General features: G+C 40.6%; 1 protein-coding gene across 3 annotated transcripts in view; it reads left to right on the top strand.

Annotated features, from left to right (window-relative positions):
* Positions 1-14,193, top strand: part of SLC25A30 (solute carrier family 25 member 30) — a 26,877-nt gene extending 12,684 nt beyond the window's left edge. For all 3 annotated transcript variants that reach the window (XM_087895603.1, XM_087895605.1, XM_087895602.1), the window contains 6 exons: positions 147-232; positions 4,318-4,417; positions 5,904-6,024; positions 7,113-7,251; positions 7,940-8,020; positions 10,590-14,193. In XM_087895603.1, coding sequence (XP_087751729.1) covers positions 147-232; positions 4,318-4,417; positions 5,904-6,024; positions 7,113-7,251; positions 7,940-8,020; positions 10,590-10,631 — 569 coding nt within the window. In that variant the 3' untranslated portion in view covers positions 10,632-14,193. The remainder of the gene's footprint in view (positions 1-146; positions 233-4,317; positions 4,418-5,903; positions 6,025-7,112; positions 7,252-7,939; positions 8,021-10,589) is intronic.
* The last annotated feature ends 2,428 nt before the right edge of the window (positions 14,194-16,621 follow it).

Below are 16,621 nucleotides of genomic sequence, written 5' to 3' on the forward strand. Positions count from 1 at the left end.
TTGGAGATACTTCCAGCTGCATTAAGACACTTCAAAGGAAAAAAAAAAACCGATGCCAAGAAAACTTCAGGTTCTAATCAAAACTGGTTTGGACACCCAAATATAAACCCTTGAGCGTAATGAATTTTTTTCCCCCCCATAAACAGACGAAACACTGGCTGTCAATGTGTTGTGTGGGATTCTGTCTGGGGTCGTTTCCTCTTCCATTGCTAACCCCACCGATGTGTTGAAGGTAAGTTCTTAGGCTTCTACTTTATTTTATTTTGCATCCAAGAGCCAAAGGTATTTCAGATAAAGCAAGGTGTGTGCCTAGTCGACTTGTGAATGTTCCGAGGAACTAAAAAAACTCGTATGTGTAAAACACAAAACTGAAACTGTTTTTTAATTTTTTATTTATTTTTATTTTATTTCGAATTTATATACCGCACCTTCTCCCGAGGGACTCAGGGCGGTGTACAGCCAGATAAAAACATACAATACAAACATTAAAAACAATTAAAAAGATATATTAATGGAATAAGAGGGTTGGGGATTCTGCCTATTTTGGAGATCAGATTACAGGCAGTCCTTGAGTGGTGCTGTGGCCTAGAAGTGGAGGTCTCACCTCACAATCAGGAGGTTGTGAGTTTGATCCTAGGTAGAGATAAATATTTCTCTCCCTGGGCACAAAGAGAATCTATCTACTGAACAAAACTCCGCATTGGTGACAGGAAGGGCATCCGGCCAGTAAAACACTCAGCTCCATTCAGTTGCCCAGACTCCACCCCGCAAGGGATTAGGAGGTCATTAAAAGAAAATTGATTACAGGCAGTCCTTGACTTTACAACGGTTCATTTAGTGACGGTTCAAAGTTACAATGGCACTGAAAAACTAACACATGAACATTTTTCACACATACGACCGCTTGCAGAATCCCCGGGTTCGTGTGATCAAAATTCAAGACCGTTGGCCACTGACTCATATTTACGACGGTTGCATTGTCCCAGGATCGTGTGCGATCCCGTTTTGCGACCGTCTTGACAACCAAAGTCAATGGAGAAATCAGGTTCATTTAACAACCGTTATTATTAACTTTAATAAGTGGAGTGATTCCCTTTTAACAGCTGTGCCAAGAAAAATCGTACAGTGGGGCAAAACTCACTTAATAAATGTTTCATGTAGCAATAGAAGTTTTGCTACACGAATTGCAGTCATAAGTCAAGGACTGCCTGTACTTTTGCAGTTCTCTTTTTTAAGAAGAATAAATCCATCCTTGCGTCTTAGTTGTTATAGAAAAATAATGTATGTTAAATAGATGTAAATAAGTGACATAGATTGTTATGGTTTTCGTAATACAGGAATTTTCAGCCTGTCTTTAAAGCCCAATTTAAAGCAAAAACTAATTAGCTTCAAGTCCTTGTCGGATGTCTTCTCAGGACCTTACAAGGGACATGCAGCTAAGCTAGTTCTTAAATATCACCATCTGGAATTCGATATTATTAGCCCTTCTAACTTTCTGAGTCACCTCTCTGGAATGAGAGTTGAGAGCTTCCAAAACTGTCTCTTTGCCCAAGGAGTAAGAGGAGGGGGCCTGGAGACCCGCACTCATCATTTGGCTAATGGATGCGGCCAGATTTCATCTCTGCTCCAAGTCAGGAGGAAACATCACTTCCTATTAAAATGGAATCCGGTCCGTTGTTTGAGATTTACGGACTTTCTTGCTGCAGTCATTAAGTTAGTCACACGGTTGCTAAGTGAATCTGGCTTCCCCCACTGACTTTGTTTGTCGGGAGCTCACAAAAAGGGATCACGAGACTCCGGGACAATGCAACCGTCATAAGTACCTGCCAGTTGCCATGCATTTGAATTTTGATCACATGATCATGGGATTGTAAGTGTGAAAAACTGTCATAAGTCACTTTTTTTCCAGTGCTGTTGCAACTTCAAACAGTCACTAAATGAAGGTTGTAAGCCAAGGACTGCCTGTATCTCATCCCACCCAATATTAATTATTCCACCTGGTTGTCGTTTTCTCTGTCTCCCCATAAAACCATCCTTGGTCCTTTTAAGTGTGGAGCAGCAGTTCCACTTTTTATATACAGGTGGTCTATATACAGGTGGTCCTTGACTTACGACAGTTCGTTTAGTGACCGTTCAATGTTACAAGGGCACTGAAAAAAGTTATGCCCGTTTTTCACACTTACAACCGTTGCAGCATCCTCGTGTTCACACGATCAGAATTCGGACGCTCGCCAACTGACTCGTATTTATGACGATCGCCGTGTCCTGGGATCACATGATCCCCTTTTGCGACCTTCTGATGAACAAAGTCCCAATCTGAGGACCCAGATTGTTAGTGGGCAATATGCTATTTAGTATACTGTCTTTGGTGTAAGCCGCCCACAGTCCTCTAGAAATATGACTAATAAACAAATAAATAAATAAAGTCAATGGGGAAGCCAGATTCACTTAACAACCCTGTTACTCACTTGCAGTGCTGTGCTGTGCAGTGATTCGCTTAACAACAGTGGCAAGAAAGTTCGTAAAATGGGACAAAGCTCACTTAACAAGTGTCTCTTGGTTAGGAGCATAAATTTTGGGCTCAATTGTGGTCGTAAGTCGAGGACTGCCTGTGCAGGGAATCCTCAATTTACAACCATTTGCTAACTTAAATCTCTCTTTTTCTGACACTATTAAGATAGCAAAGGCCATTCCTGGCGGGCCTAGCTCTTTTCTCTTTTCTCTTTTCTCTTTTCTCTTTTCTCTTTTCTCTTTTCTCTTTTCTCTTTTCTCTTTTCTTGTGTTGTTCATTTATCCCCAAGGAAACAAACATTCTGTTGGGGTAATGATAAGGGGGAAAAAAAACCTCTTTATCTGTAATGCAGCAAGTCATGAGAAGAAAATAGTTGAGCGTGTGAGTAGTATCTAATTTAAGACCTAGGCTATGTTCTCATTCCTCTAGCTCTCCATTAAGTGAGCTTCCCCTGCTGTGAGGTCAACTTGCATTTCTTATGAAGCTTTATTTTCCTGTTTTTCAATCAGAGGCCTTGTACCAGTCCTGGAAGAAATATTTTTCCCCTTAATGTAGGATGATTTCTCTTTCTTTCTTTCTTTCTTTCTTTCTTTCTTTCTTTCTTTCTTTCTTTCTTTCTTTCTTTCTTTCTTTCTTTCTTTCTTTCTTTCTTTCTTTCTTTCCTTCCTTCCTTCCTTCCTTCCTTCCTATCTTTCTTGTTTTTTATTAACAACTCAAGACAGCCAATGTACAGTATTTAATACTCCTTCCACCTCCTATTTTTCATACAACAACAACCCTGTGAGGTGAATTGGGTTGAGAGAGTGAGACTGGCCTAAGTAACCCAGATGGTTTTTGTGGCTAACGCAGGAGTAGAACTCACCATCTCCTGGTGATTGACCCCAAATCACCCTTTTGGCTTCCATGTCTAATGCGGGACTTGAACTCACAGTTTCCTGGTTTCTAGCCTGGTGTTTTAACCACTAGACCAAACTGGCTTCCCATTTATGCCCATTTTTAAGCATTTTACATTTTGGAGATGAATTTTCCCTTTCATATTTTGTTCAGCGTTTCCTTTGGAATCCTTTCGATACCCAGCAGTCTCTTTCTTTCTTTCTTTTTTTTAAATTTTCTTTAAATTTTCTTTTAATACAAACATTCCATTTTTCATTAAACAGTGTGTCATCTGGGTATAAAATTCTTTGTGTCTTAACGATTAAACTTACCACCATATTCATGTATTTTGTTTTTCTTTTCCAAGCCAAAGAAAACGGTTGCTCCCTCCAAAAAAAAAAAATTGGGTGTAAAACACATGATATAGAAGAGACAACTTTTCTCCTGCCAAGAACTGCAATCTCGCATGTTCACATTTTAAATAGGACTGGTACAAGGAGTCAGGTTGAGCCGTAGCCAAAAGTGGGCAGAGATCTGGCATTCTTGAAATAATAGAAAATACTTGTAGCTCGGGTTTTGAAACGAGCTGGGAGATCAAACCTCTGCCAATATCGTGTTCTTTTCCTATTTCTCTTCCTGGATGTATTCTCTCTCTCTCTCTCTTCCCCTTCCTCCTCGCCCCCTCCCAAAGGGCAAGAGACCTAAAATAACCTCTCAAAGACGCCCTTTGAAATTAAGCTGCCCACCCCTGGTTTAGAGTTACAGGAGAGCCAGATGGATGCTGGCGAGCTGTTTTGATTGACAGCCCCACAGATACGAAAATATGCCTTCTCATTTCATCACTGGAAGACTGCAGGATGATTAAAATGTGACCCCTTTTCTGTTTTGTGTTGTTGTTTTTTTCCTTCTTTCCCATCCTCGACTAATCCTAGATCAGGATGCAAGCCCAAGGAAGTCTCATCGAAGGCGGCATGTTTGGGAACTTCATGAATATTTATCAGAACGAAGGTACCCGAGGCTTGTGGAAGGCAAGTTATTCAATACATTTCAGAAACATGCCAAGCTCTTCCATTGCAGCTTGAGAAAGTTCACAGGGCAGGCAAAGGAACTCCTTCTGGATTGTGGGGTTTTTTTTCCCCCGATTAGACAAGACGGTGTTTTGTGATTTAAAGTTGAAAATGATATTATTATATCTATTGTGTTTATAGATATGTAGAAAAATATTTCTTGATTTGTGGATTTTATGGGAATATTTTGTACTGACAGTTTCTAATGCTGCGAAATACCACTTAGACTTATATACCACTTCACAGTGCCTTAAAGCCCTCTCTTAAGTGGTTTACAAAGTCAGCAAACTGGGTCCTCATTTTATCAACCTCGGAAGGATGGAAGGCTGAGTCAACCTTGAGCTGGTCAGGATCAAACTGCTGGCAGTCAGCAGAAGTAGCCTGCAGTACTGCATTCCAACCACTGCGCCACCACAGTTCTTATGAAAGAAAGAAAGAGAAAAAAGGAAGGAGAAGAAAGGAAGGAAGGAAGAAGGAAAGGAAGGAGAAGGAAGGAAGAGAAAGAGAGAAAGAAAAAAATCAAAGGGAGGGAAGAAGTAAGGAAGGAGAGGAAAGAAGAGGGAGAGAAAACAGAAGGGAAATGAGAGAAGGAGGGAGCAGGAGAGAGAAAAGGAGAAAAAGGAGGGAAGCAAGGAGAGAATAGAGGGAAGGAAAAAAAAGGTAGAAAGAAAAGGAGAGGGGAAGGAGGAGAGGAAGAGAATAGCAATAGCACTTAGACTTATATCGTTTCACGGGGATTAGCTCTCTAAATGGTATACAGAGTCAGCCTGTTGCCCCCCCAAAAATCTGTGTCCTCATTTTACTGATCTCAGAAGGACGGAAGGCTGAGTCAATCTTGAGCCTGTCAGGATCGAACTACTGGCAGTCGGCAGAATTAGCCTGCAATATCACATTCTAACCACTGCGCCACACTATCTACTACCCACAACGTGGCCTGGGAATTAGCAAAACTGAACTGCTCATCGTCAAAGAATTCTGAATTATTTTTGTTCTCCCAACAGAAAGCCCAAAGCGGGAGGTGTCAGTTGTAGAAAACACCCCCAAATCTGTAAGAAGGGGCAGAGAAATCCCTCTTGGCTCCTCATTAGCATCCATCTCTGCATTTCTGAAATATTTGGGAGAAACACTTGCACTTTTTCTCTAAGAATTATTAACGGGAAAACTGAGTGGGTGGGAGAATCCTAAGAATTATTAACATGAAGACGGATGGATGGGGAACTTCAGGTATTTGTCTCCACCACAATTGACAGGTTTTGCTTTGGGTGGAGCAGGGGAATAAAACCAATTCAGATTCTTTCAAGAATGACTTATATTTTCAGAGTTCCTGTAAGGATGATCCCGGAGTAGAATAGCTCCATAAAGAATTGAAGATCACAAAACTCTAAATTATTTCTTCAAGGAGACGTTGCTTTGTTTTGCCACACAGTTGTTGTTTTCCTTTTTGCAGGGAGTCTCTCTTACCGCTCAGAGAGCCGCAGTGGTGGTTGGTGTGGAGCTGCCCATCTATGATCTCACCAAGAAGCACATAATCCTCAGTGGGTTCATGGGAGACACAGTGTACACTCACTTTCTGTAAGTCCGGAAGGAAAGAATCAAGCATATCTTCTAATGTTCCAGATTTGATCGATCTGTGGGACTTTCCCCAGGAGGCAGATGTTGAGACATTGGATGTGTAGAGTTCAACTCCCAGAATTCCTCAGCCGATCTCCTTCTCCTTCTCCTTCTCCTTCTCCTTCTCCTTCTTCTCCTTCTCCTTCTCCTTCTCCTTCTTCTCCTTCTCCTTCTCCTTCTCCTTCTCCTCCTCCTCCTCTTTCTTCTTCTTCTTCTTCTTCTTCTTCTTCTTCTTCTTCTTCTTCTTCTTCTTCTTCTTCCTCTTCCTCTTCCTCTTCCTCTTCCTCTTCTTCTTCTTCTTCTTCTTCTTCTCCTTCTCCTTCTCCTTCTCCTTCTCCTTCTCCTTCTCCTTCTCCTTCTTCTTCTTCTCCTCCTCCTTCTTTTCCTTCTCCTCCTCCTCCTCTTTCTTCTCCTCCTCCTCCTCCTCCTCCTCCTCTTTCTTCTTCTTCTTCTCCTCCTCCTCTTTCTTCTTCTTCTCCTTCTCCTTCTCCTTCTTCTTCTCCTTCCCTCCTCCTCCTCCTCTGCTACTTTTTTACAATCACTATGATAATGATCTATCACTATTGTTGTATGAACACTGAGAGTTTATGCACTGGAGACAAATTCCTTGTGTGTCTAATCACACAGTTCTATTCTTCCTCACTTTCTCTCTCTCCCTCCTTTCCTTTCCTCCCTTCCCCTCCCTCCTCCTCCTCTTCTCCATCTCCATCCCTTCTTCTCCTTCTGCCCCCTCCCCAACTCTCTCCTTCTTCCGCTTTCTCTTCTTCTTCTTCCGCTTTCTCTTCTTCCTCTTCCGCTTTCCCTTCCTCTTTCTTTTCCCCTCCCTGTCCCCATCCTCCTCCTTTTCCTTTCTTCTTCCTTCTCCTCCTCCTCCTCTTCCTTGTCAAAGCCATCAAGTTTGGGAGATGCTGTCCTATGGCATCCTTTGGAAACAACCAAACAATCACACTTGCCTTTGCATTTTCTCGTTCACCGAGAATGGGATTTATATAATACTCTGAATTTAAGGCGGTTTGGATAATACTCTGAATTTCCTCTCTCTCTCTCAGAGCAAGTTTCACATGCGGCTTGGCGGGAGCTTTGGCATCCAACCCCATCGATGTGGTGAGGACGCGGATGATGAATCAGACAAGCTTACGAACGGGGCCCCAGCATGGCTACAAGGGGACTCTAGACTGCTTGCTCCAGGTCAGTAGACTTCCTTCAGGGTCAAGAAGGACGTTAGATAAAAGACATTTCCCTGAACACAATTTGCATTGTTCAATATTGCAGAATAAGGGAGGCTACGTTGGACTGTGACTGAAATCATGGTTTGGTTCAACCATCATGAGTCCCAACAAGGCAAGGGATGATGGAAAGATGTAGTCCAAAATATCTGTTTGTTAGTTGTTATAAACTGACCTTTAGACTTTCTTTGCCTCCATTCTTGGTTCATCTTCAGGGGAAGATCCTGCTTTTATTTTGAATCAAATTCCAGTTCTTTATTGGAAGAAGCCTCTTCAGACGTTGGTTTCAACTCCTAAGGATTAAACTCCATGGGGAAGAGGTTCCTCTCTTGTGCATAAAGAGCCTAAAACTGCAGATAATCCTAGATTTCAGGCCAGTTCTTTCCTAGGAATTAATTCTTGGAGAACCTTTCAGCAGGAGATTCTTAAGAACACCTTCTGATGGAGATGGTTTGTAGACCAGGTGCCTTTGAAAGGAGGCTCTTGACCATTAGTGATAAGGTCCACCATCCGGTCTTCGTTCATCCTTCGTCTGTGTTACAGGATGGGATGGGATACGCTTCTGTTTGCAGACAGGGAAAGAGGCAGTGTCTCCTCTGTTGAACGTGGATTACGGAATATTCAGAGGTTTTTTTCCTTATTTTTCATAGACCTGGAAGAACGAAGGTTTTTTTGCGTTGTACAAAGGATTCTGGCCAAACTGGTTAAGGCTCGGGCCTTGGAATATAATTGTATCCTTTTTCCATACATTTAATTTAATTTATTTTTATTTATATCCCGGATTTTATTATTTGTACAAATAACTCAAGGCAGTGAATATATCCAGCAAACCTTCCTCCTTCTCTTTTTTTCTACAACAGCAGCCTTATGAAGTGGATTGGGCTGAGAGAAAGTGACAGGCCCAAAGTCACTCAACTGGCTTTCATGGCTAAGGCAGGACTAGAACTCACCTTCTCCTGGTGATTGGCCCAAAGTCACCCAGCTGGCTTTCATAACTAAGGCAGGACTAGAACTCACCTTCTCCTGGTGATTGGCCCAAAGTCACCCAGCTGGCTTTCATAACTAAGGGAGGACTAGAACTCCCAGTCTCCTGGTGATTGGCCCAAAGTCAATCAACTGGCTTTCATAGCTAAGGTGGGACTAGAACTCACCATCTCCTGGTGATTGGCCCAAAGTCAATCAACTGGCTTTCATAACTAAGGGAGGACTAGAACTCCCAGTCTCCTGGTGATTGGCCCAAAGTCAATCAACTGGCTTTCATGGCTAAGGTGGGACTAGAACTCACCATCTCCTGGTGATTGGCCCAAAGTCACCCAACTGGCTTTCATAACTAAGGGAGGACTAGAACTCCCAGTCTCCTGGTGATTGGCCCAAAGTCACCCAACTGTCTTTCATGGCTAAGGTGGGACTAGAACTCACTGTCTCCTGGTGATTGGCCCAAAGTCACCCAACTGGCTTTCATAACTAAGGGAGGACTAGAACTCCCAGTCTCCTGGTGATTGGCCCAAAGTCACCCAACTGTCTTTCATGGCTAAGGTGGGACTAGAACTCACTGTCTCCTGGTGATTGGCCCAAAGTCACCCAACTGGCTTTCATAACTAAGGGAGGACTAGAACTCCCAGTCTCCTGGTGATTGGCCCAAAGTCACCCAACTGGCTTTCATGGCTAAGGCAGGACTAGAACTCACTGTCTCCTGGTGATTGGCCCAAAGTCACTCAATTGGCATTTATGTGTAAGGTGGGACTAGAACTCACCGTCTGCCAAAGTCAATCAACTGGCTTTCATAACTAAGGGAGGACTAGAACTCACTGTCTCCTGGTGATTGGCCCAAAGTCACCCAGCCAGCTTTCATGGCTAAGGCGGAACTAGAACTCACCACCTTCTTTCTGGCCTGGTGGTTTAACTGACTCTATATTTTCAAATGTTTACATAAAATATGAAATTCTTTAAAACAAAGTGAATATCCACTTATGCCAAACAAACATAATATTTACTTTGCTTTCTCCATCTTAAAATCTTTTTGCCAGTTATCAATTTTATTACAATTCGAAATAACCACTGTCCTTTAGTCCACAATACGATTTTTGCACTGATGCATAATCCTATGGGAGCAATTGCTTTCTGGATTTTCATTTACTCAAAATTCATTCATTTTCTTCCCTGGTAGCAGAGGGACCATAATAGCAAGTGTATACAAATTTTAATTTACAAAGTTATTTTTTTTCCCTTGCTAAATTGTACCATTTTTGTAATTTGGTGGAAACATTAAAAATACTATGTTGCACTTGCTATTTGTCGTGGGAGAAAATATTCCTTGTAAGAAGTGTGCCGTATCTTATACTTTTTAAGACAGATTGCCCTGACTTCCTTATTCTGAATTAATTGGAATGAATGACTGACATTGCAAATTATACATTTTGAGATTTTGTGACCCACACACATTTTCCATCTTGTGACAAGAACTCAAGAATCTCTATGGATGTAGTTGAGTTCTTCATTTTGTTTTTTCTCTCGCTCTCTATTCTACTCTTAATCATCTTAGAGGATGTCACAAGAGTTAAACCAAATAGAAACATCTTTAAAAGCATATTAAAATATTACATGGAATAATAGCAGGCGATAAAGCTTACTGAATAGATATAATAGCAAGACAGTAATGATACAGTTCAAAATGTTACCACCAATAGGGAATAAATTAGAGGCTTTTAAAATGCGGACAGAAGATCCAAATTCAAAATGTTTGCATCTATATCTATATCTATATCTATATCTATATCTATATCTATATCTATATCTATATCTATATCTATATATCTATATCTATATCTATATCTATATCTATATCTATCTATCTACCTACCTACCTACCTACCTATCTATCTATCTATCTATCTATCTATCTATCTATCTATCTATCTATCTATCTCATAGCAAGCAAATATTTTAGTAATTTCTTAATCTCCAGTCATAAAAGTCTGGATGGGATTTTTAAAAAGATGTATATTGCAATTACTTGTATAAAAAGGAAGATCAACAAAGCTACCTGTTTGAGACACTGCAAGACAGATTAGTTTTAAAAACAGGAAGAAAGTGAACTGTAAAATGCAATTTCTTTCATAGAGAGGAACCAAAATTCTATCTAAATATACTCAACAAAGCTACCTGGTGAGAAACTTGCAAGCAGAATGAGTAGATTTGCTGGAAAAACTGGAGGAAAAGCAACTAAATGCAATTACAGACCCTTTTTCATTTAGTAATAAGGTTCAACACTTTCCTTTTTTTTCCCTTAACAAGCACTAGTTCTTTTTGACTTATGAACAGCTGAAGAAATTGGATTTCTGACAAGCTGAAAATTGAAGAGGCCGTGTCTTCCGCTGGTGGTCTTAGGCCCTCAAGTGCTCTTTCGGGTATCCAAGCTTGCAGAATTGGTGAAATTAAATTGTTGTTGCAAAGAAAGTTGAAGCTCTCAAGCATTACAGAACAGAAGATAACTTGAGAGTGAAAGTCCTTAGCACTGGTTTGGCATTTCATCTTTCATAAATATTACAAACATTTTACTATCGACACGTCTGAACGGGAGCGAGTGAATTTAATAATTAGGCGCAGGGTTTCTTTCAGCCTTCGTTCATTTAAAAATAAGCTCTTTTCCAACAGCCAATAATTCATGTGTTCACAACCTCAAGAATCTGGATTTTATACCAAAGACTAGATTGTGACTAAAGCCTATTTTACAAAGCATCCTATTGTATGGAGTAGCATTGCATAAATAATGTGCAAAACATTTATTTGCAAAACAACGTTGAACATCCTTTTTCTCTTGAAACCCCTCAGTGGCATTTCTTCTTTAAAAAAAAAATAATAATTAGCATTACATTAATGCTGAATTAAATTCGTCACTGTGAGGTTTCAGCAATGTCTTAAAATACTTTGCCCCTATCTGATGATTTGAGTAGACCTAATCTCAAATGTTTTTATTTTAAAAAGATTCCATTGTGGGCAATAGATGAATTCTCTGCATAAACATTACTTGACAGTGCTTTCTGAGAAAGTATTAAACCGCTGCCCTTCTCAATGTTTGGGACAATAATAACATTAAGCAGTACAAGCAATGTTGAGATTATGAAGGCCGATTCATATATGCCAAGTTATGAAATATCTTCTATGCCTGCTTGGATAGACCTGATTTTTCTTCCATTTTCCTGGATTTTGTCCAGAGAAACTACCGTATTTTTTGGAGTATAAGACACACCTACCTTTCTTGGTGAGGAAAAGGAGAAAAAGAAATCTTCCTCTGGCTCTGAGCAATTTTGCCTCGGTTCAGCAAACAGCCTGCTTTACTTTCATTTTCGTTTTCAGCATAGCTTGATTAGCACAAGGAAAAAAAAATCTGCTCCAGCAGTTTACCTCCTTGCAGCAAGCAGCAGAGCCCTGCTAGCAAATCAGCTGAGAGTTGGGAGGCCGATCCAATCAACTTGTGCTAATTAGGCTGTGCTGAAGCTGAAAGGAGTTGGTTTTTTCTTGCTGTTTGCTTGCAAGGAGGTAATTGCTGCGAAGCAGAGGCCAAAGGGTGGGGGCCAGTGGGTGGGCGGGGCTACATTCAGTGTATAAGACACACCTAAATTTTCACCCCCTTTTAGGGGGGAAAAAGGTGTGTCTTATACTCCGAAAAATACGGTAATAACACCTTAAGCACAGACAATTGTTAGTGATTGTTAAGAAGAAAACCCAAAGTCTTCGCTTCCCAAAGACTTCTGCCTTGTATATAAGCAAGTCTTTCTCCCACAAAATATTTAGAAATAAAATTGCCACAGGTGTGGGACCACTTGGAAAACTTCTGTCCATCTCGGCTTCACCACACGGATACACTGAATTGTATCAACCCAATAGGAATTTTATATACGTTTTCAGTTCTGCATAAAAGTGATTTTCATATAGGATCGTATGAACCTTTGAGCCGAAGGTGATAATTTGAGGTCGCTCCATTTTGCTCCAAGAAATTGGACAGTCAACTTGAGACGTCAGACCAGGCCACGTTGACGAAATATATGTATATTTATATCTATATTTGACACAGAAAGGACAGTGTGGTCTTGTTTTGGAAAGAGCTTCATTGAAATCTGTATGCTGACCAGGTCAGACTTACTGAAAGCAAAGGTTAATAATGTGTTTGTTACGTTATGGTTTTAGATTCTGAGAGCATCTTTGTAGAATATGAGTATAATAATAGTTTGTAAGTCGTAGAGACAAAGCTTTAAGTATTTATATGGAAGTGGCTGAAATAATTTATAAATTCCAGCAATACACAGTTTAAAGAATATTGGTTTTTCTATGCAATGTTGAAGGTGCACAAGGCACATATATATATATTGACAAAAGTGTCTTCCATTATAGGATTTTAAAGGTTAAAATGACAGATTTTGGTCACTTTATTAAGAGTGTGTGTCAAACGGGTACAATATTTTTGTTTGAATTGCAGAACAAGTCGAGGTTTAATCCATGACGATGGTCCATGGATTTTGAATTCTAAGATTCAGATTTTAACATGGTTAGAATGGTTTTTTTTTGTAAATTGTTCTGCAGTATATATCGAGGCAAAACTAGAACAGCTTTTTTAAAAAAAAAAATTAGAAAACAAGAGCTAGTTTTTATTACTAACACATTTATATCGAATTTATATTCATGGGCACAAACAGCTTGAATGGAGTTGCAGATGCACCTGTACTTCGTTTTTGTTTTACCAGTAAAAAAAAAGTCAATTTTTTATTAATAATATATATATACAGTAGATGTCTGGTAGAAGTCACATATGTTACTTAGCCTCCCTTCCCCAGCAAACTTCCTTGATGGCAGCTTGGTACGTCCATGCCAAAATGTAATCTGTATTTTTCAAAAAAATATGTTTTTTCCCCCATGATGTGAGTAGCAGATTCAGCTCTACTTTTCCACCCAGATCACAAAGAATGATTTACTGGAGGGGTATCCAATTTTGGCAACTTCAAGATCTGTGGATTTCAACTCCCAGAATTCTCTGCTGGCTGGGGGATTCTGGCTGGGGGATTCTGGGAGTTGAAGTCCACAGGTCTTAAAGTTGCCAAGGTTTAGTGTATTGGACTGGATGAATATTTGGCTGTACTTAAAACCCTCGCAATAAATGTCCAAGGGATTGTGCGAGTTTCACATGGTACTTCATCCTTGGATCAACATTCCAGCAGCAGCTTCAACCTATTGTGTGTTTAGCAAAGTCCTTCATGCAAAATGTGCCACACATCCATCAAAAACCCAAGAAGATCTGAGATCCAAAATACAGAGGAATGTAGGCTCTGGAAACCTCTTCTGGAAATACAGGCCCAAAAGGATTAAACTGTAGTGATTACCAAAGAATGACCCGGTGATCTAAGACATTTGGTTTCATAAACAGCGCAAGCTGGCTGTTCAGAAATGTTTGCCGGAATTACTTTGGAGAGATTTGTGCCGGTAAGGGGCCGTGTTTTAAACCACATTCTTGCTAAATTAAAATGTTAATTCCTTCTCTTGCTGCTCCATCGAATTCTTAGAATGGTGCATTAAAATGAAAGCAGTTGGTTCAATGCCAGCATTCTTTTTCTTCAAAAATTGTTAACAGCTATTATTCTGTTAATGCCCCATTTAAATGTTTATTTGCCAGACTGTTAATGGCTATTGCATTGGTAGTATTTATTTGTGCACATCCTGCACTGCTTGATAATATGCTGTCATTCTTTTGAATGTTCAGACTTTGTTTCAGTAAGAAGAAAAATCGTCTAGATATTTTTTTTAAGATCATACAGAACATTGCTGCCACGTTTCTTAATGCCTTCCTATCAGGGAGAAGTTTTGACTTGGTTGTATCTATATTTGCAAGAATAAACTTCGTTATTTTGTTTTACTTAATGTTGTGTGTCAGATTCATCTGCTGAGACATATTTTTGCATATGCAGCCAGATCAAAAAATAAATACAATTCTTGGAATAAATTATAGATTTATTATTTTTTTTGCAGTGTAACATTTGGTGTAAGAAAATAACTTTATTGTCACTTTGAGTGTACACTAATCGACATATATTAAAATGAATTTTCATTGCATACAGCTCTCAAAGGGTCTCCACCTCCAATATACACTAGATGAACATGACAAAATAGATAAATACAAAAGCATGCATGTACGCACATATATGACACAGAGAAACAACACAATCTAGTTCAGATGTATACATGTACATGGTGAGAAAAATGAATCTTGCGAGTTTACCAGACGGATGGATGGCCTAGGAAACAAAGCTGTTACCGAATCTGGTAATCCTGTTAGAAATACTTCGAAACCCCCTCCCAGGGGGAGCAACAGAAACAGACCGTGAAGTGGTTGTGTGGGGTCTCTAACAATGCTATGAGCTTTAAGTGCAGTATCCTGAATAATGGGAAATGTGCTTCCTATAATCTCCACTGTCCTCACTGCTCTCTGTAGGGACTTTCTATCTGAGGTGCTGCTGCCACCAAACCAAACAGGGATGCAGTTTGTTAAAAAGCTCTCAATGGTGCCTCTGTAAAAAGTGGGCAGGACAGGAAGATGTGCTCTCCTCATCCGACACAGGAAATGCAGACCCTGGTTTTCAAGCTTCACTACGGATGACGTGTGGAGAGACCAGTTCAAATTGTTAGTTATCTGCGCCCTAACAATCTGAACTGGTCTCTCCACACGTCATCTTTAGTGAAGCATGCAAGCCAGTGTCTGCATCTCTTGCTTCAGGGGTCTCCAGTTGTTTGGAGGTGTTTTTGGGGTGGTCTTGGGGCAATCCCTTTCTCTAAGGATAGTTGTGAGTAAAATGGTGGGTGGGTGAGCTCATTTGTACCAGGTGCTTATTTAAGAGGTATGATTTCAACTCTCAGAATTCCCCAGCCAACCATGCTACCTTTCTGGGATCCACGGCTGGCATCTAGCCCCCAGACCTAAAAATGTGAAAGAAACACCTGTGCCTTTCTAGCAATAAAAGATAAAAATTAAAAATTACAAGTCATTTCCAACAGAGCTTGTCATGTCCTGGAGGGCCTTTAGGCTGGATTCAGCCCTTATTTTTTCCTGTTGGGAGCAATGGTGGGTTTCAAATTTTTTTACTACCGGTTCTGTGGGCGTGGCATGGTTTGGTGGGCGTGGCTTGGTGGGCGTGGCAAGGGAAGGATACTGTAAAATCTTCATTCCCTCCCCACTCCAGGGGAAGGATACTGTAAAATCCCCATTTCCTCTTGATCAACTGGGACTCGGGAGGCGGGGAATAGATGGGGGCGGGGCCAGTCAGAATTTTTACTACCGGTTCTCCTGTACTACTCAAAATTTCTACCGGTTCTCAGAACTGGCAGAAACCCACCTCTGGTTGGGAGTTTGGCAAACTCCCCTCGTCCCCCCGAAGAAGCTGGGAAAAAACTCCAACCTTTATTTCCAAAAGAAGAGAAGATAAAATACCCCCCCCAAAAAAGCAGTTTATTTGTTTTGAATTTCAAAAGGCATTTGAAAACAAAGAGGTAGAAATTCCAGCTGAAAGGCACATAGGAAATTCACAATGCTTTATGGAAGCCAGAGAGCGGATGGGGAGTGTTACATCTGGAAACTTGTAAGTGGATTTTGGGTCTCAAATTTAATTTGAAATGGGTCTTTTAAAATTAATTGAATGAATGGCTTCCCAGAAGGGAAAATGGTTTTATGTTTTGACGTCTGGAAAAAACAAAGTGATAGGTTGCAACACTAGATGGGGCTACAGATTACAATTAAAAGAGAAGAACTCTTATTTGAGTTGTTAAAACAGGTAGTTAACAACAGTTCATTGAGTGACTGAAGTTACAACAGCATGGAAAAAAAGTGACCGTTTTCCACCCTTACGATGGTTGCAGCATCCTCACAGACAGTCATGTGATTTGACCTGACACACTGACTCAAATTTATGACGGTCGCAATGTCCTGGGGTCACGTGATCCCTTTTTGCGACCTTCTGACCAGCAAAGTCCGTGGGGAAACCAGACTCGCTTAACAACCGTGTCACTAACTTAACAATCAGAACGATTCACTTAACCAACAGGGGCAAGAAAGGTCATAAAATGGGGCAAAACTCATTTAACCCATTCCCCACTTAGCAACAGAAATTCTGGGCTCATTTGTGGTCCTAAATTGAAGTGGGGCTACCTGTATAATGTCCAGGTTAGAGATTTAATTTACAAGCGCAATAAAAAAACAAAACCGAGCACCGCCAGGCGGCGCCAAAGAGCAAAGCGGGTTCCGTGTCTCGCGACCGCCCCCAGCGTCCACCTTGGGCATTGCAGCCCGGGCT

Source organism: Pantherophis guttatus, chromosome 5 (assembly GCF_059756535.1).
Source record: "Pantherophis guttatus breed Tessera chromosome 5, ASM5975653v1, whole genome shotgun sequence".
Lineage (NCBI taxonomy): Eukaryota > Metazoa > Chordata > Lepidosauria > Squamata > Colubridae > Pantherophis > Pantherophis guttatus.